The sequence below is a fragment of the Carassius auratus genome, chromosome 10 (genome assembly GCF_003368295.1).
Source record: "Carassius auratus strain Wakin chromosome 10, ASM336829v1, whole genome shotgun sequence".
NCBI classification, from domain to species: Eukaryota; Metazoa; Chordata; class Actinopteri; order Cypriniformes; family Cyprinidae; genus Carassius; species Carassius auratus.
The window spans coordinates 7,121,687-7,141,018 of record NC_039252.1 but is presented as its reverse complement, the minus strand read 5'-3'; the positions used below and the strand labels follow the sequence as shown (position 1 = coordinate 7,141,018).

The following is a 19,332-nucleotide window of genomic DNA, read 5'->3' as shown; positions in this document are numbered from 1 at the left end:
GATTAAATGTACTGATAATGCGGAAAGCTGACATGAGACCAGGGGCCAAAATGACATTTGCCACACTTGCTCACGCCGATTGAATTGAGAAAATCTATTAGCTGAAATATTTCTTACTCGCTAGATTTCTTTCTTACTGTAATACTTCTTACATGACTACAATATTTAAATGAAAAAATGCAGTTTTTCCAGTTTTTATCCTTTCAGATAATGATTTATTGGCAGTTTTATTTACTCTCCAAAAGCAACACATTTGGTGCTTGGCAAGTGTTCATTCTGGACTGTGAATGAGACCGCAGACAGCAGCAGACGACTATATAAGAGTATTTCTGTGTTCATCACGATTCATTCTTTTACAGATCATTAAGAAAGACACCGGCTTCTGGAGGGACTTTGGCTTCGGAATGACCTGCCAATACAGATCCGATTTCATCAACATAGGTAATCGTCCTCTGAAGCAGCTGCTGAATAACGTGAAATAAATTCATTTATACGGCAGATTAAATCAATGTAACTAAGAACAGCTGTTGCTAGCACAGGTATTTTAGAAATAAAGGAATTTGACCTATAGCCAAATGTAAGGTCATTTTGAATGTAGAAAGCAGATGAAACACTTACGCAGAGATGCAATGAGAAGAGAACAGGTCCCACCTGTGGGAATCAAGCGGTTCCCACGACTTCCCCGTCCTCCTGTCTAGACATGTGTGACATCATCACGTGATACAACAGTTAGAGCTGATGTAGATACTGATGTTTAGTAGAGTTTATGCACTTCAGGAAACACATGAACAGACATCTCAACAGACAGAAGGCAAAAATCCATATGCTCCATTAAGGAAGTCAATACTTCATTTATACGCACAATTAAACAAATACATAAGCTACATCATGTAAGCATCAGTAAGATTTATGTTTTCAAAGGAGTCTCTTATGCTCACAAACGCTGCATTTATTTGCTCAAAAATACTATTAAATTCCTTATATTGTGAATGTTGTTGCAATTTAAAATAACTGATTTCTGTTTTAATTCCTGTGATATAAAGCTCACTTTCAGCATTTTTCAGTCTTCAGAATCACATGATCTTTCAGAAATCATTCTAATATGCTGATTATTATCATCAATGTTGAAAACAGTTGCGCTGCTTCATATTTTAGTGGTAATAGTGATACTTTTTTCAGGAAATATCATTCGTATTAAATAGATTTGCCTCTTTACTGTCACTTTTGATCAGTGGTATGAATCCTTGCTGTATTAAAGTATGAATTAATTCATTTAATAAAAACTGACCTACATTTTGTTTTTATTGGTAGTGTAGATAGGAAATATAAAATATACAAATATCCAGACAAACAATTCCTGGACAAAACTACAGGAGCAGCTGTTTGTCCTGAGGAAAGATCAAGCTTCTCTTTAACAACAACAGGACATGCGTGTAAACAAAGAAAGAACAGTTTCTTCCTGCGGATGAATTATTATTATTACTACAGCTGGCAACATTAACAACACACTGGTCAAATTTGAAACTATTTTTTGCTGTTAGATTCACAAAACAATACCCCCCCATCCCCCCCCCCAAAAAAAAAGTGCAATCTGTCATAATTTACTCAAACTCCTGTGACTTTAGAAATTATAATGGAAGTCAATGGGAACAAAACGATTTCAGTATGTTGAGAAAGAATGGCATTAAATGCTTGAGCTCCACCTCTGTACTGTTTAAGTAAATCCATGAAATGACATGATGCTGATGGTCATTCGCCACATTTTGACGGTCTCCTCCTCTTACAGGTGGTTTCGATGTGGACATCAAGGGCTGGGGCGGCGAGGACGTCCACCTGTACAGGAAGTACCTCCACAGTAACCTGCTGGTGGTGCGCGCCCCGTCACGGGGTCTCTTCCACCTGTGGCATGAGAAGCACTGCGCTGACGAACTGCCTCCGGACCAGTACAAGATGTGCATGCAGTCCAAAGCCATGAACGAGGCCTCGCACGGCCAGCTGGGCATGCTGCTCTTCAGACACGAGATCGAGGCACACCTCCGCAAACAGAAGCAGCGGAGCGGAGCTAAAAAACCTTGAGGGATGTGACCTCTTCTTAATGTGCTCTTAAAGGGACAGGTGGCACAAAAATAAAACATTAATGAAGCTCTGTGACATAGTTTGTTCTGTTGAAGCAGAGCTCTGGTGGTTTTTTCACTGTATTATTACTGTATTATATTGACTGAAGCTTTGAAAAAAAACAGCATAAAATCATTCAAAAGTAGTGTTGTCAAATGAGTAATTACGATTAATCGAATCCAAAAGAAGAGCTTTTGTTTACATAATATATATATATATAATTACGTGCATGTTTGTGTATTTATATATACATAATATTATAGGCAGTACACACACATATTATACATTAAATAGACAAAAACGTCAACTTTTTTGGATGCGATTAATCGTGATTAATCATTTGACAGCACTATTAAAGAGTAGTCCACGTGAAGCCCAGTATTATGCTGATGATGAGAAACGTTCTGAAGAATTGAATCTTTTTAGTGAATCACATCACAGAACCGGTCTGAATGATTCGTTCGTGAATCAGACTGATCGGTGATGTCGACTCCGTTTCAGTTGTATTGGTTTAAAAGTGCTGGAATATAGTATAAAAATAAGGACAGGACACTGCCATCCAAATGTTTTTGAAATAAATCCGATACTGTTTTCCAAAGAAGTCTCTTGCGCTTACCAAGTGTCCATTTGTTTGATAAAAAATACAGTAAAAGACACAATGTTTCAAAAGATTTATATTTCAAAATAAATGCCGTCCAATTAACTTTTTATTCATCAAAAAGTCCTGCAGAAAATGTATCAGGGCTTCCGCAAAAATATTAAGCAGCAAAAAAGGCTTCAGCATAGACACTAATATGAATCTTTATTAATAACTGAGCACTAATAATAATTGACAATAACGGAGAACCAAATGAGCATATTTTTATGATTTCTGAAGGACAGTGTGACACTGAAGATTGGAGTAATGATGCTGGGAATACAGCTTTGTGTTACAGGAATAAATACATTTGAAAATATATTCTGAATTGGAATAATATATCAGATTATTACCCTTTTTGCTGTATTTTTGATCAACAAATTCAGCCTCAGTAAGCATAAGAGATTTCTTTTCGCATGGAAAAGAGCATCCTGTGCGTTCTTCAGAAGTTCTCCTTTTATGTTTCACAGAGGAGAGAAAGTCATTTGGTTTGGCATGACACTATGGGGCGAGTAAATAATGACAGAGTTCATGTCTGTTGTGCATGAGATGGGAAGTGAAGACATTATACAGCACTGCCTCAAACTGACTCACGCACAAATACAAACCCAAACACTGAGATAACCAGGAACAGAGCAGCACACACACATTCCCTCCAGACGAGACAGTCATGTGTGGGAGCGCAGGAAAGACCTTCAAGTCTCTTGTGCATGATACAATATGATCACAGTATTATAGATGATGAGTCTGTAATGCACTTCACACTGATAACCTGCAGTCTTTCAGAAAGTGTTCTTTACTATAGGCTACTTACAAATCACTTTTAGACGAGACTTTGCGTCAGCTTTTTTTTTGTGTTTTTCTTTTTTTTTTTTTTGAATACAAGAGTGAAAATGCCTTATTGCTATTAATGTATGTCATGGGTACGTCGTTTCTTCGTTGTGGATCGATGAGCGAGAAGATGACTGAGGGATTTAAAGCACAAATCTAGATTTATGTGACGAGTGGTTCAAAGAACTGCGATTCATTTGATTCCCCTTGAATTATTAATGTTGTGGCGCCACCTAGTGATGCTTTCTGTCAGTTTGACTTGATGGTTTTACAGGGGGACTTCGATATGACAACACATCAAAGTTAAGAAAATCACATTCTAATTTAGACTCTAAAGAGACAAAGAATTGTGATGTTTTATATAACAAGGAATTTAGTTTGAAAAGAGTATCGTGAGTGCTGAAGATTATCAGTATTTGTAAGAGGCTTTATTTAAGTGACCCTTCCAAATACTTTTATTTGTGCACAATTTATAATCTTCAAATCTAGCCTAATTTGACTGAAGTTCAGGCAGAATACAAGCCGGTCAGGTACATAAGACTTCGGGGTGCAAAGCACTCTGTTTTTCTCCTAGTGCTGTGCAGAATAGTTTAATATAATTATTTATTGGGGGACAATATTTTTTATTTTATTTTTTTTAAACCTCACCCCCAAACCCCAATGCTTGTATGTTATGTATTCTTCAAATGTTTTGTTTCGGAGCGAATTCTCTCTGATTTATTGTAAATGAAAAGTAATTTAGATTTTATTTTTAATTTTTTAGGACAAAGCCGAATAAAACGAAGGAAAAACCCCCACTGATTTTCAGACGTCATTATTTACTAAAACACCATCGACTCTGAATGAAAATGATTTGTCCAGGCTGAACCACTAGATGGCAGTATAGCATTATTAATATAAATCGTCCTGACATCTATTTGGCTTGTCTTATGTACTGTGATTTTTGAACATTTTTAACAATACACTTTTTTTTTTTTTTTTTAATTTAATATATATATTTTTTTTTACTGATTTCATATGACATTGTGAGGAACAACAAAAAGGCTCAACAAAGTAAAGATAGATTTACATCATGATAAAAGTCATGATAAAGCTGCACAATATTGATAGGACACTCAAATTGAGTTATGAATGACGTTTGAGTATCGATGATTAGCATTTTTTCCCTAAATATAAAGCACTACTTTTCCAATAAAACACTGCTAATATTTATTTCTTGTATATTTCTATTAAATTATTACAATATAAATTTTACATACTTTATTGTAAATATTAGATCTTACTACTCACTATTTATATTTCTCACCAGCTTCTGTCTCTAATTAATATTAAAAACTGTTACAATAAATGAATATGTATGTGTGTGTGTGTGTGTGTGTGTGTGTGTGAAATGTATTTTTTCTCAGGCAGTCATTGCCTAGTCGTGAATGATATAGATGTAATGGTATAAGCGTGTGGGGGCGTGGCTTAGACCGAGAGACGTTGTACATCGTGACAGACAGCGCAGTAGTGTGGAGTCCAAAGACTCTCGCGGCTATTTAATCGCACCGCCGGCTCGTCACTGCTTATTCTTAACCTCATGCATTGAAATGGTGATCTTATCTAAGGAACTTCAACCAAACGGCTCGCTCTGCCTCTTCTCCGGCTGATTATTAGTCGCCATTGCGCAGTCAATGTTATTAAGAGTGTTTGCGCTCGCGTTGGTGCGCGTCGCTGCAGATCAGTAGAGCACTAACGCTAGAGGTCTGTTTACACTGAGGACGCCTTAAATTAAGCCTTATCTCCATAACCGACCCACAGAAGGACACTGACACCATGTTTGAAACCAGAGGAATCCCCTTTATATTGCTTGACGTCGCGTGCCTAATACTCGGTAAGCACTGTTTTAATAACGTCTTGCTTGTATTCCCTGAATTTATATGAATACATTGTAAGTGAGAATAATTTAAAACGTTGGCGCTAGTATGTGTTGTACAGATAAGATATAATGGTGCAGTATATTGATATATAAATATATTAAAAACGTGTCAGTTGTTTTAGATGCATGTAGCCATGCACGTTATTTAATTGGATGGGATTCAACATTGTAACAATGGTACTGACATATAAACCACATACACCCCTAGTGTGCGTCATAGCGCGTGCTTGCCTTCATCTACACGATTGATCAGAGTTTCCATGATATCAGGGCGTTTCCTTTTATGCAGAGAGTTTATTATGCATAACAATGACTCCGGGTATAAAGGAATACACGTGAAACATCACTGAAGATCACGTAAAAAAAATCACATCTTATTTTAAACCCCATGAACTTTACTCTAATACACACACACACACACGTATATAGTAGGTGGGGCTACTTGTTACCATTTTTAACCCCAATACATATTTTATTTAATATTTATAATATCCGTTTCTGTATAACAACATGCATTAACGTCTTAGTTTAAAATGATTGTCTATTATAAAGATTGATTGAACACACCTGCTGTGACAACATGCCCCAACCGCAGATCTAATGTTGTCACACTATATGGGGTATGTTGTCACAACGCAACCTGAAACCTAAAAAGGTCACATTTAAAACGATCATGTAATCTTTTGAACTAACAGATATTATACTCAGTTGTATGAATTTCTGACATATACATATGACAACTTTCTTGGAGCATTTATGCAAATATCCCAATGTGAAAACCAGCCCCACTCTCCATTATAATGCATGATAATGTGATTTATTCCTACGAAGTTGTTATAATTATTTCAAATCCTTATCTAAAAATTCGCAAATGACTGAACAAGTCTTGGAAACTCTTTGGTGAAGTTGTGTGGGAAGCGTGTGATTTAATGAACGATTATATGCCGAATCTAGTTATTCTCTAATAATCCCGGCTCAGTCCTACAGCATTTATGACGGAAGTTTTGATCTGTGTTTATCTTGGAATTTTCCATGCACTGCAGGACCTGTTTTTAATGTCTTCATGTTTTTACACAGGGAACAAACAGATTGGACTTTCCACAAAGTATCCATGAGTCACTTTCATATGAAGGCTATTTGTTCTTGTTCTTTGATAAATGTGCCAAGATGGAGGAAAGATTCAGCTTTTTAGAAGTATTTTAAGTGTAATGGAGTATAATATCCGAACTAGAGTTTGTATTGTGGTAGTATTGGCAATTTATAACACATACTGATCATACTGAGAAGTGGCTCACAATTATAAGTGTCAAGCAGATACTCATATATCAGCTGCCTGCCTTGATTTTCATTCACAAATGCATATTTACATAGCACTGGTACCACTTAAACACCGACTATGGGAATACACAGAAGAGTAGAGCCATACTGACAGCCCAGAGGCTTTCCTAATAATGTTTGGTTTGGCATTTTAATTACAATGGAGCTTCATTGGAGCAAAGAGCAAGTCAGCGTCTCCTCAGCTCTTCCTTCTTTCAGCTTGAGCAGCCAGCTTTATCTATACGTGTGCGTATGTCACATGCACTTAGCCTCAGTAACAGAGCCACAGTCTTTTCCTGGGAGAAAAGCCTCAGGCTCTATGAATGAGGGTTTGTGTTGTTTTCCAATAATGCTTTGCAACAGCTGCAACAATAGGCTGAGGCTATAGAGGATTCAGAGTTTACATACGAGCTCTCATGTTAGACTTTACACCGTCAGGTCACATTAGTGCAGTATGGGATGGACAAAGACACATTAGTGTCAGCTAAAATTTAGGAGACTGTATGTGACATAAGCAGTGCGTCTGGATTGAGTGCACTGAGAAAGGAAGACAGTAAATTTGAAGCATGATTCATTTAGCCTTTGATGTTGGGAGATTGATGATAATGTGGTGCTAATTTCTTAAGTACTATCAATTATTGATAATTGGTCAGGGTGATGCAACTGTTTTGATACCGGAATTTATAAAAAAGCATAATAATTAATAATACTGTATTCTTTTTTAGGAAGGTTTTAACAAAACCGCTTCACTGCTTTTTAATATTTGAAAAACCTTTGTTCACCAAAATCAGTGTCATGTGGTGCGACCATGTAGAAACATGCAGGAAAAAGGAAAAACTAGACAGGAAATGACATCATAGAGACCCCACTAAATGTCAAGATCTGTAAGTTTATTAAATTAGCCGATAATTTAGGTTAGTTCAGGATGCAAAATGTCATGTGGCGCGACTCAAATGTAATATTTATAATTTAATTCATGATATTTAAAGAAAATTGTATGTTTTTCTTGATTTTGTTTTTGTATAACATTTAAAATAGTTTTATTGCATTTTATCTGATGAGTACGCCACAAGTTATTGAATGTAAACTTATTTTTAAAAACCACATGAAACCAACATAAACATGCTGTGTGCATTTCTAAGAACTGTTTTTTATCTTTATCCTTTAGGTATTCATTATTGTGGACGCTGTTATATGTCATTGACCTTTTGTTAAACAGTCATCAGACACTATCAACTTTACATATGGCACTTTATAATAAGAGATATTCAAAGTCACAATCTGTGGCAGCACCTGTCAGGTGTGCTCTCTGAACAGTCTTTGTCATTATAAATGCACAGCCGTTATGTAATCTGTATCTCTTAGGTGGCAGCAGCCATTCATCAACACTGGAAACCAGCCCTTGCGTTTGATTGGTTGGTGGACCCTTTATCAAATTGTTAACCCATTGTTAACCCTTCTTCACCTACAGCTGGCCTCCCGCTTGCAGCATTTAACCTGGTTAAAATCAAACCGTATCAGCGGGGCTTTTTCTGTAATGATGAGAGCATCAGCTATCCCTTCCACTCCAGCACAGTCACCTCCACTGTGCTCTACACAATGGGCTTCACACTTCCAATTTGTATTGTAAGTAATCCCAGATAGCAACCACACAAGACATGCCCAGCGTCTTCCCTCACAGATCTGCAGTCTGCGCTCAAGCTTGTTTCGAAGGATATTTGGCAATTCTTCTTGAGAGTTTAATGGGCTGTTGCAGTCACATTTAGAATGAACAAACAGACAAGTGGACACCATAGAGCAGCTGTTTCAACATGACTCCTGACCACTGAACAGGTGCAAAATGCAATTTCAACATTGGCTTTATTAGGTGGATTGAAAGCAGCTTCATCTGGGATCGCATCTGGCCATCTAACATTGTGTCTACATTGGAAGAGACCTCTGTTGCTTGAGGTGTCTACGCTGGAAGTGCTGGAGCTGCAAGCATCTATGCAACACTTCAGTAAAATTAAATTAATGTCCTTGTATGGGTAATTTTGTGGTAGTAAAATAATATTGCACTTAAAGGGATAGTTCACCCAAACATTTAAAATGTCAGTTTTCTCAACCTCATGTCCTTCTAAACCTATAAGACTTTAGTTAATTTTTGAAACATAAATTAAGATTTTTTTTTTCTTATTGAAACCTAAAAGGTTTCTGTTCCTCTATTGAAAGTCCAGGTGACCAAAACTTCTAAAAAGGTCATAAAGGCAACGTAAAACAAATCCATATGAATCAAGTGGTTGAATCCAAGTAATATTAATTTTTATCCTGTACGTTTGTAATGGTATGATGCCTAAATTCATGTTCAATATTGGTTATCAGCCATAACATGAAAGTAATATGTTTATCACATATGTGTATCTGGCCAATTTTTTTTACATAAGTTGTAATATTTAATTGAAAACAAAATTTTTACATTTTAAGAAATTCGTTCTGCATCTGTGCAATAAATAAGGCCCAGTGTTACCAGAAATAACATTAAACACAAGCAGAATGCATTTCTTGAGAATTAGTAAAAGCTGTTGTCATGCTACAATACATATGCATACAGTTAAAAACAAAGTATGACCGGCCAGAAACCAAAGATCAAGCAGAAGTATCAGAAGTATGTGGCATGTCAAAATTAGAAACAGTCTTTCAACTGAAGGTGTGGCAAAAGACACTTCCAGTGTAGACTACAATTTAGTTGTGGTGTATTCTGATGCACTACTGGTGTTTGGTGTAGACGGTGCTGGGATAAAAACTTTTCGGCAGCTCATTTTCATCCATTGTTTCTTTGTGTAGGGGAACTCTGGGCATGTTGTTTTGCATTAACTTCTTAGCCAAGGATGTCCACCAAGTACAAGAAATAGTCTTAAAGTAGCTGTTTTAGATTAGCTCCGATTTGAGGTATTTTGGGCTGGGAATGTATTTAAAACGCCCCTTTTTAATAGCAACTGAAAATTGGGCTAAGTTTGTGGTTTTCATTAAGAGAGGGTTCATGGGTTTACCAACCGAACCACAGAAACTTCCTGAATATGTTTAGGAAGGATCACCGTTTGGTCATATCTCAATTACCCATGTTCAAGTGCCATGCTTACTTCATAGTTAACTAAATACATATTTGTATCAAAACAGTTTTAAGATTAAATTCTAGACCCGATGGAAGACATATCTAGGATATTGCGATCCATCTAGAATGTGATCCTAGTGGATAGTTGATATCTTCTGGAGCACTACAGATGGCATACTTTTTCCTCTAAAACATCTCCAAAAGTTTCAGCAATCCTTTCCACGAATAACCCTGTTTGACTTCTTTCCCATTACCCACAAGCTTGAGAAAACCCTCAAACCTCCCATATTGCAAGGTTTGGGTTTGACCTCTAAGCAACCCTTATCTTCCACTTGCCCGTCCAGTCCAGGCAGCATGCAAGTGATGATCTAAACGGCTGATAAAGTTACACCGATGTTCCTAATGACTCTGAAATCCCATACGTGCAGCCAGCACATCACGGAGCATGACAGTGCAGCTTTCACCGGAGATACAGAGAAGATACGGTGTAATTTTAGGAGACCTCGGTTGGCGCTAGTTAACCTGCTCTGATCCACATGACCGATATCAGCTCTTAGCGGATTGAGCGGTTCATGGACTTTACACGCACACAAACATCTCAGCAGACCATATTCACTGCATGTTGGGTAAACGTCTTAATCCCTACCACATGCTTTGCTTCCACGCTTGAGTAACCTTCATGTCCCCAACAGGCTTGTAAAGTTTTTGCTGGTGGTGTCTAACCACAGTTACCCTTCTTGCACCTTTTTGATGTTTATGTTGCCACTTTAATGTTTCTAACTGTGGTGGAGCAGGATTTAAGAGCTCTTTTATAACATAATGGTGTGAAAAATAAAAAAAGCCTTGTTCACACTGACCAAAGTGTTCAGCAAATGTGGCGACTAGCAATGGAAGATGGTAGAGTTTCTGGAAAAGTTGATGTTAGTGTGAGTGTTTACAGTGTTCTATATGATGCAGTCATATAATAAAATGATGCGAAACCATATGGAAAAAGTTATGGAAAACCGTATCTGCATAACATGGCTGTCAGTTGTGAACAGGGCTTGAAAGACAAAGAAAAATGAGGATTTCACACCATCTGCTATATGAAGATGTTGAGACTAGATCTGCTCATCACCATCAGTGTGCTGTTCAATCATCTGAGCTTTGTATGACACGTTCCAAACAACTGGAGAATAAAAAAACAAAGCAATAAAACACCCTTTAACAAGAATAACCCTACATTACTTTAAAAACAAAGTCCCAACTTTTAGCAAAATTCAACCTTGGCTGCCACACCACCTACTCGCTAACCCTTTGTTCATTGTGTTAAAGTAAAAAATTGGATGTCTGTCTAACTCACGGCTTTTCTTTCTGTTCGAGCACCTCCCAGAGGAGAACAGCCTTTACTTGAATTGGAGAGAATAGGGTGCGAGGTACTTTGTTAACCTCTGTTTATTAACTCTTTTGTTTCTCTCACTGCTTTTTTTTTGCTAGTTGGACTCCCATTCGCAATACTCACAATACAACACACATCATTCAAACGAGGATTTTTCTGTAACGATGACTCTATCAACTACCCATATAAAGAAGACACCATTTCTTATCCGTTATTAGGAGGAGTAATGATTCCTATCACTGTGCTTACTGTAAGTGCCCGTCTGTTTGTTACACTGGCAGCTCACACCCACTTCCTGTATCTCTCTCCTCCTGTAATGTGTGTTGTGTGCTTCTCTGCTCAGTACGTCTGTTCTCATGCCAGCTTGAGAAACAGGACTTTGAGATCTAACCACAGTTCAAAGGAGATTCAGTAGATAGATGCTTGAAGGAATGGTGCGCCAATTGAAAACTTGGAGTACAGAGTCATAATGGCTACTTTTATGGTACAGGTTGAAGAGACAGAGAGTGGAAAGGATGTCTACTGGTCTTTTACCTACATATATTTTCTCACGAAAGCCCATATACCACAGACAGTCTTGTAGTGAGACATTTAGACAAGAGTAGGAGTGTCTCTCTGTGGTTACATCCCATAACTGTTTCTTTAAAGCTGGCTTTTTTTATTTTGTGTGATAGCATATTCAATCCAGCACTGTCCTTTCAAGGGTATTAGAAACATCAGTTTGTTTAAAATGAGCTTATCCAATATGTAAAACATTTCCTATACACACACACACACACACACACACACACAGACATCTTTATAACATCACAGTCACCCTTGTGAGCTCAAAGTAAAGCAAGTAAACAGAATTGTATCAACTTAATATACATTACCCAAGCTCTATACCTGATCGTAGAGCAAGCAGTATTGCAGTCACTAGACGGATGTGAACAAGGAAAAAACAACAGCACCAAAACACTCAAGTAAAACATGGCTTTTAAATTCAAACACATGGGTCACTGTGATGTTAAGGACATTTGTTAAGGAAATCCTTGTGATAGCTGCATTGTCAAGTGCTACTGTTTGATCTTGTCTTCTATTCTTGTACGTGTTGGACATCCTTATTAGATTCAGAAACAATCCTAAATTATTATAATCAAAACAGTTAACACATTGTAACAAATGCTTGACCACCTCATCAGAATAAAGAGAATTAAATGTTTTTTTGCTTCCTCTTCCATCACAGATGATCATAGGGGAGTGCCTTTCAGTCTATCTAAACCGCGTCAAATCAAAGTCTTTCTGCAACAGTTATGTGGCCTGTATCTATAAGGCCCTTGGCACCTTCGTGTTTGGTGCCGCCATGAGCCAATCACTCACTGACATCGCCAAGTATTCCATCGGCCGGCTGCGGCCACACTTCCTGGATGTGTGCAAACCGGACTGGACGAAGATCAACTGCACAGCAGGGACTTACATCGAGGACTTCAACTGCACTGGAGATTTAACCAAGGTCAACGAAGGAAGGTAGGTAACACCTAACACTATAGAATACCCAAGACGTGTCACTTGTATAGTTTTGAATGGGGAAACATGCAACACTTAGCCGCTCTATCACAGGAAGCCCCGCCTTCTGAATGAAAGAGCCAATCGCTAATCAGTGAAGTCAGCGTGTTAACACAGGCTTTAATGCTATTTGAGCAAAATGAACAATATTTATGATAAAGTTGTAAGATTTCATTGGTGATTTCAAATCTGAATTTAATCGTAAGCTTGGCGAAAAGTTTTGGAGAATTTGATGTTTCCCTATTCAAAGATATAGGAGGTGCACTCATATGCTCGAGAGACATTTCAAAGATGAACACCAAGTGACATGAATTGGCTTAGGGAACACTCCCTTATAGGTCACTAGTAGTTACTCGTTACCTTAAAGCGGTAGTTCACACAAATATTTAAATTCTTGTCATTAATTACCCTGTCGTGCCAAACCTGTAAGACCTTTGTTCATCTTCAGAACATAAATGAAGATATTTTAGATTTTTGCTTTACCACGTTCAAGGCCCAGGAAAACTGTAAGGACACCGTTCATGTGACATAAAGTGGTTCAACAATAATTTTATGAGTCTACGATAGAAACGATGAAAAAAGCTTCTTTTTTTTTTCACACGAAAAGTATTCTCATAGCTTCATAAATTTAATGTTGAGAGACTGATGTCACATGGATTATTTTAATGAAGTCCTTACTACCTCTCCAGACCTTGAACACGGCAGTTGCATTGTTGTGTATGCAGGGTCAGAAAGCTCTCAGATTTCATCAAAAATATATTAATTTGTGTTCTGAAGATTAAAGGGCTTTATCATTTGTAACGACATGAGGGTGAGTAATTAATGACAGAATTTTCATTTTTGAGTGAACTAACCCTTTAACATGAGGTGCTCCTGGCTGGAAGCTTCTAGTCATCCTAAAGACCTTGTTTAGTTGGTTCAGGTGTGTTTAGGAAATAAACTCTACAGGAAGGTCGCAGGATCCAATTTTACACCTGAAGAGCCAACTGTCCTGCAGAGTTTAGCTCTAGCCCTAAATCAAGGTCTTCTAGGTAGGTGTGGCGTCAAACGTTGCAGGTGCTCAAGGAGCAGAATTGGACACCCCTGCACTACTGGGTGTCCTGCTCTGGATGGAAGAGTTGCAAGAAAGTTTTTTTCGTTGGGGTGGAAGTAGGAATCCCTCAGATTTGTTCTTTAATGTGGTTCCATCCTGGAAACTTCCCAGCCTCTCTAGCCTGCATCTGCATCTGCATCTGCATTCCTTAATAGACAAACTTGTCCTTCAACATAAGTTTTCCTCTGAACCTTTTGGGATAGATGTGTCTGACTAGGAATTAGATGTAGTTTTGAGGATTTACATGAAGGTGTCCAATAAGCAGCCCTAGTTCTACTGTGACCTCGTATGTTCCATGAGTGCTTTCTATCTGGCATTGCACTGAAAAGAAACTCCCTCATTAACATTGAAATGAAGGGCTTTTCCAGTGTCTTTACCATGAACTCCTTTTGAGGTCAGTTGTCCACATTGTTGGCCACCCAGGCTCTTGGTGGAAATCTGTGGTTCACACGCTGTAGCGGTCTCTAATCCTGCGGTTAGCCATTTCAGGGCACGCAAGCTTTCTGTTTGGGTTCTTGGGCCAGACTCAAGGCCAGCAGTATCCCAGGCCCTCTCGTTCAACATAGGTGTGGCTCCCATCTCTCTCTCTTGGAAGAGCACCTCTTTTGTGGAGGTCGAGTGTTTACCTAGGAGACGAGGCCATTTATAGAGCAAATAAAGAGCAGTAGAGGGTCTGAGCCCAGAATAACCCAGATCACCTTTCACACAAGAGTGTTCTCCTCAGGAAAGTCTTCTTGATAGGCGAGCAAGTGTATTTGCATGTTAAAGGGTGAGAGAGTTATCCAGCTATAGGTATAAATTATTAAAAAAATCTGAAGCAGCTCAGTCCGTGTTGCACTTTCGTTCAGTTTTATCCTCCGCTACTCTCAGAATATGCAGTCTCCAATGCGTTACTTTAGTTTCTCCACCTCGCAGATGATTGGCTTGAGCTCTGCTTTGTCTCTCGTCTCATGACCGGGTCTGTAATTCAATCGGCAAACAAGAACATTAAGATCTGGCCTCATTATAACTTGCACACTGGCCCGATCTGGTTAAACTCTGCTTTTAAGTAGATTGATATGAAATGCGCATGTTTTGCAATGGTTGTATGGCAGTTTTGCAGCTTGAATGATTCAAGTTTTATTTGGCATCAGTCACTAGGCGGATGCTCCTAGTCGACAAGTGGTCTGAGCTTAAGTAAACAGGAACACACAAAAGCCTACCGGATAGCCAGACCACCCTCCCTCTTTGACGCTTTCCGCGCTTCCCCTGCCGGTCAGCTCGCGTTTCCCCCGAGCTTGCCTTCATCACCCGGAAAAGGGTGTGTATGTGCTTTTTAAAGAGTGTGTTTACTGGGAGCAAATGGGACATGTCAAACCTTCGCCTAGCGAGGGGTTCAGTGTTAGGATTCCATCACACCAGTTTGTCAAAGCAATTCTTAGTTTGTGTTTACAGATTAGCAAAACAAATGTCAGCTTTAACTAAAGGCTTCATAGTGTTGCATAAGCACATGCCTACATGAAGTAGGTAATTAAACAGCCCTTCTGAGTTGCCCACATTGATTCTTCGATTGTTTTTGTTGCAGACTCTCGTTTTACTCGGGACACTCCTCATTCTCCATGTATTGTATGCTGTTCCTGGCAGTAAGTGTCTTTTATTTATGTTTTAACCAATATGTTAAGAGGATAGTCCCCCAGAAATATAGTATTGTCATCATTTTACTCCCCCTCATGTGTTTCCAAACCTGTATGACTTGCTTTCCTCTGTGGAACATAAAAGACGACGGTAACACTTTAGTACAGGGACCAATTCTCACTATTAACTATCTGCTTATTTGCATATAAAATATTGGTTGTTTATTAGTACTTATAAAGCACATGTTCTGTATGACCATATTATATATCCCTAATACCTAAACTTAACTACCTTACTATTATTGAGCAGCAAATTGGGAGTTTATTGGGACAAAAGTCATAGTTAATAGTTTGTTATTAGCAATAACTGGATCTTAAAATAAAGTGCAACCAAAAAGACCACTGCTGGTTTGGACCCTTTTGACTTTTATGAACAAACGGTAGATGTTTTGAAGAACTGATTCTTCTGTTATATAGTAGAAGAAGAAAAAAGTAGTTTGGGAAGGACGTGAGGGTGAGTAAATAACATTATCTTGATTCAATGTTTTTTCCTAAATGTATATTCACAAGGTATTTTCACACTGAATGAATAATTTATGTTCTTGGTTGATCAGGTAATAATTTAACTACAATCAGCATTACATAACCCAATAACAAACCAGGCCCAAACTGGTCCATTAAATACCATCATTGTTACTGAGTGACTAGGAAATGGGATAAATGTTTGTAGATCTATAGGCTTTGCTTTGATTTTTCCATTGCGAAATACCCATTATCTGTCAGGCTGGGGTGTATTGATTCAGCGGAGTAATCTTATCATGAGAGTTTTAAGGACATGTGGCTAAAGTTCACAGCACATTTGACCCCTGAAATAAACACATCAGACCTGGGGTCAATGTTCAGTGAAACTCAAAGACAACATTGAATTATTTCTTTTTTTACTGCTTCCCTATCAGAAGTGTTTGACTCTTAATCCTGAAATAGACGGTTTAAATTCAGATAAGATTACAAGCAACCAGAAATACAACCTACAACTGATTCTTGAGCTTGTGTGCACTTTTTGGAGGGGGTATTTTTAGGTATTCCCAGTGATTTCTGGGAATCTTTGCCCAGCGTGGGGTTGAGCGATAGGATTTCTTCCCATCAGCTTGTCAAAGTAATTCTTTGTTTGTGTTTACAGAGTTTCCAAACCTTTGACTTTAGGGTTTCACACAGTTACACAAGCACACGTCTACATGTAGTGGAAGTTAAACAGACCTTGTTTTGCCCACATTGATTCCTTGTTGGAAACTATCGTTCTACTCAGATCACTCCTCCAAACCTTTAAATGAGTAATGATTTTGACAACAAGACCTGTAAGGTGATAGCATAATGATTAATATTTAAGCATAATTCACATTTCTCAGAGGCCCAGTGTTGTGTTGACTAAAATAACTTTGGTTGGTTTCTGTGAAAGGAAGCCTGTACACGTCTGGTACATCGCCTCAGGCAGGAGAAAACATGAAAAAAAAATGCCGAACAGATGAAGAATTAGCATGGGAACTGTAGTAACACAAAAACACAACATGACCGCGTGTTAGTTAGGTCGGCACATGAGGATCGGAGAAGACCCATGCTGTACGAGTTCAGCAGGCAGTGAGTCTTAAACCTCGCGATCTTTTCCTTTCTCATAGCTTTATCTTCAAGCGAGAATGCAAGCTGAATGGGCACGGCTTCTTCGCCCCACACTCCAGTTCTTCCTGATCGCCGCCTCCATCTATACGGGACTGTCCCGTGTCTCAGACTACAAACACCACTGGAGTGATGTACTCGCAGGACTCATACAAGGAGCCATCGTGGCTTTACTAGTGGTGAGTGACATGATCTCAAACAGACGAGTTCTGCTTATTTAAAGGAAGTTCACCCAAAAAGTCATTTTTCTATTAAAATTACCTGGAACAATGTTCCTGTCTGTGTTTCCATCATGGTCTAAACATTGGGCTCTAAACATGCTGATTTACCATTCATTAGGATGTTATTTATTAAGATGGCACCTATTTAAAAATGTGTTTCGAAGTCCAAAATTTGCATACTTTGTATTGAGAAATGCGTACAGACCTACGTCACCAGATTATTTGCCTACTCTTCACAGTACTTTAGACCACGGTGGAAACACAAAAAGCAACAGGTCTGGGAGGGGTTCCTGGTAATTTCAGTGAAAAAAAAAAATATGCAAATTTGGGACTTGTGTCCTCAGTAGTTTGGACTTATCGAGTTCAACTCAGGGTCTTTCTGAGTGGCACATTTTTACCTGGAACTTTATTTAGAACCTGGTTCCTGCAGTGGACCGCCCAAAAGTCCCTAGTTCCTGGGGAGGAAACATGCTTTACATGTCTGACTTCCTTGTGTCACTAACATATGACTGTCTGATCTTTATGTTATAACAGAACCAATATTTTTTTTTTTTTTTTTTTTTAATACTGTAGTGTTCATCAGGTTTCTCTTTAAAAATAAAATAATATTTTTAAGTTATTTCAGTAAATTTTTCCCATTTTCTTTAAGATTAAGTAAAAAAAACTAATTTAAATGAAAAGTAACAAGAACTATATAAACATAGACACATAGACTATTTAATTATATAATTGTAAGATTAATAATGGTATTCATTAATAGTTTACATTACCTTACAATTAAATTTGTTTTTATTCTTGTTTTCCATTTTTTATATCAGTTTCAGTCAACGGTATTTCAACGCAAGTAGGGGTTTGCGTGACAGTTTCTGTTGTACAGTATGAGCACTAAACACTGACTGTAAAGCTCAATCATATCCCCTCCTCTCACGCCCCACAGGTTTTCTTTGTGTCGGATTTCTTCAAAAAGAAAGTCGAACCACAGAAGGAGGCAGAGATCCCACACACCACATTACAAGAGACACCTACGAACGGAAATCATTATGAAAACCCAAACTAAGCTACGATGAGCCTCTGTGGATGGGAAGGGGTTTCAGTGTGCACCCACTACGAGGGCAGACCACTAGGGTGGAAACCTGTGAATGTAACCTTGCTTCATGTTCTCCAGACGCTCTCCTCTGGGGATTTCTTTATGGACACTGTCCCACGTTGCCTTGGCTGGACTGCTTCTGCTGCTATCACAGCTTCCTGTGTATCTCTCCAAAAACTAATATTAAGCCACAAAAGAAAAACCTTTTTTTTTTAATCTGTATGAAAAAAAAAAATCACTATATATTCTTTTTTTTTTTTATTAAAATTGTTAAAATTATGTACATTATGTTGCGCTTTTATGATGGAAACAAAAACCCATTATGCTCGTTGACAAACACTAATAAAACGGTTTCATGTAAATTCTGTCCTTCACTGTTTTGATGCAAAATGCAAAAAAAAAATTCAAAAAAAAAAAAAACAGCAAACAGAAAATTATAACTCTCTGGATTCACAGGTAAAGACTGGCAGCAAACACGATATCCCTCTTAATCTTCGTTATACCTGCGGAAAACAAGAAAACGCGTTTGAGTTTCAAAACAAAACCCAATCACCCTCAATACACTGACAGAAGTAGAAGAAAAAAAAAAAAAAATGGGAAAAGCAGTGTCAAAGTGTGGTTTAAAACAAAGCTGCGTAATTAGCTTAGCAATACGTGAACATCTTACTCTATTGGAATAATTTGATCCATATATTTGTTAGCTGACCAAATACTGTGTAACAACATGCTAATATCCATCTCTTGGAATTTTGACCCAAATAATTAAGTAGCATAACAACATGCTAACATTCAACTTTATCGGAACCTATTTT

The 19,332-nt window shown here is 38.0% G+C and overlaps 3 protein-coding genes across 5 annotated transcripts in view; 2 read left to right on the top strand and 1 right to left on the bottom strand.

Moving 5' to 3' along the window:
• Nucleotides 1-4,080, top strand: part of csgalnact1a (chondroitin sulfate N-acetylgalactosaminyltransferase 1a) — a 40,884-nt gene extending 36,804 nt beyond the window's left edge. Inside the window, exons 7-8 of the mRNA XM_026274583.1 lie at nucleotides 360-441; nucleotides 1,787-4,080. Of these exons, the coding sequence (XP_026130368.1) occupies nucleotides 360-441; nucleotides 1,787-2,076 (372 nt within the window). The 3' untranslated portion in view covers nucleotides 2,077-4,080. The remainder of the gene's footprint in view (nucleotides 1-359; nucleotides 442-1,786) is intronic.
• A 987-nt stretch (nucleotides 4,081-5,067) lies between these two features.
• Nucleotides 5,068-18,910, top strand: plpp1a (phospholipid phosphatase 1a). Of its 3 annotated transcripts, none has more exons than XM_026274612.1 (6): nucleotides 5,068-5,456; nucleotides 11,386-11,537; nucleotides 12,516-12,796; nucleotides 15,493-15,550; nucleotides 17,215-17,391; nucleotides 18,371-18,910. In XM_026274612.1, exons 1-6 carry the CDS (start codon nucleotides 5,399-5,401, stop codon nucleotides 18,488-18,490), a joined length of 846 nt encoding a protein of 281 aa, XP_026130397.1. In that variant the 5' UTR covers nucleotides 5,068-5,398; the 3' UTR covers nucleotides 18,491-18,910. The 3 variants fall into 3 exon arrangements, with proteins under 3 accessions (XP_026130397.1, XP_026130396.1, XP_026130398.1); XM_026274611.1 differs by lacking the exon at nucleotides 11,386-11,537 and adding an exon at nucleotides 8,290-8,444 and having other exon boundaries at nucleotides 5,069-5,456; XM_026274613.1 differs by lacking the exon at nucleotides 5,068-5,456 and adding an exon at nucleotides 8,290-8,444.
• mtrex (Mtr4 exosome RNA helicase) overlaps nucleotides 18,770-19,332 on the bottom strand; it is a 25,423-nt gene continuing 24,860 nt past the window's right edge. The window contains exon 27 of the mRNA XM_026274559.1: nucleotides 18,770-19,023. Coding sequence (XP_026130344.1) covers nucleotides 18,971-19,023 — 53 coding nt within the window. The 3' untranslated portion in view covers nucleotides 18,770-18,970. The remainder of the gene's footprint in view (nucleotides 19,024-19,332) is intronic.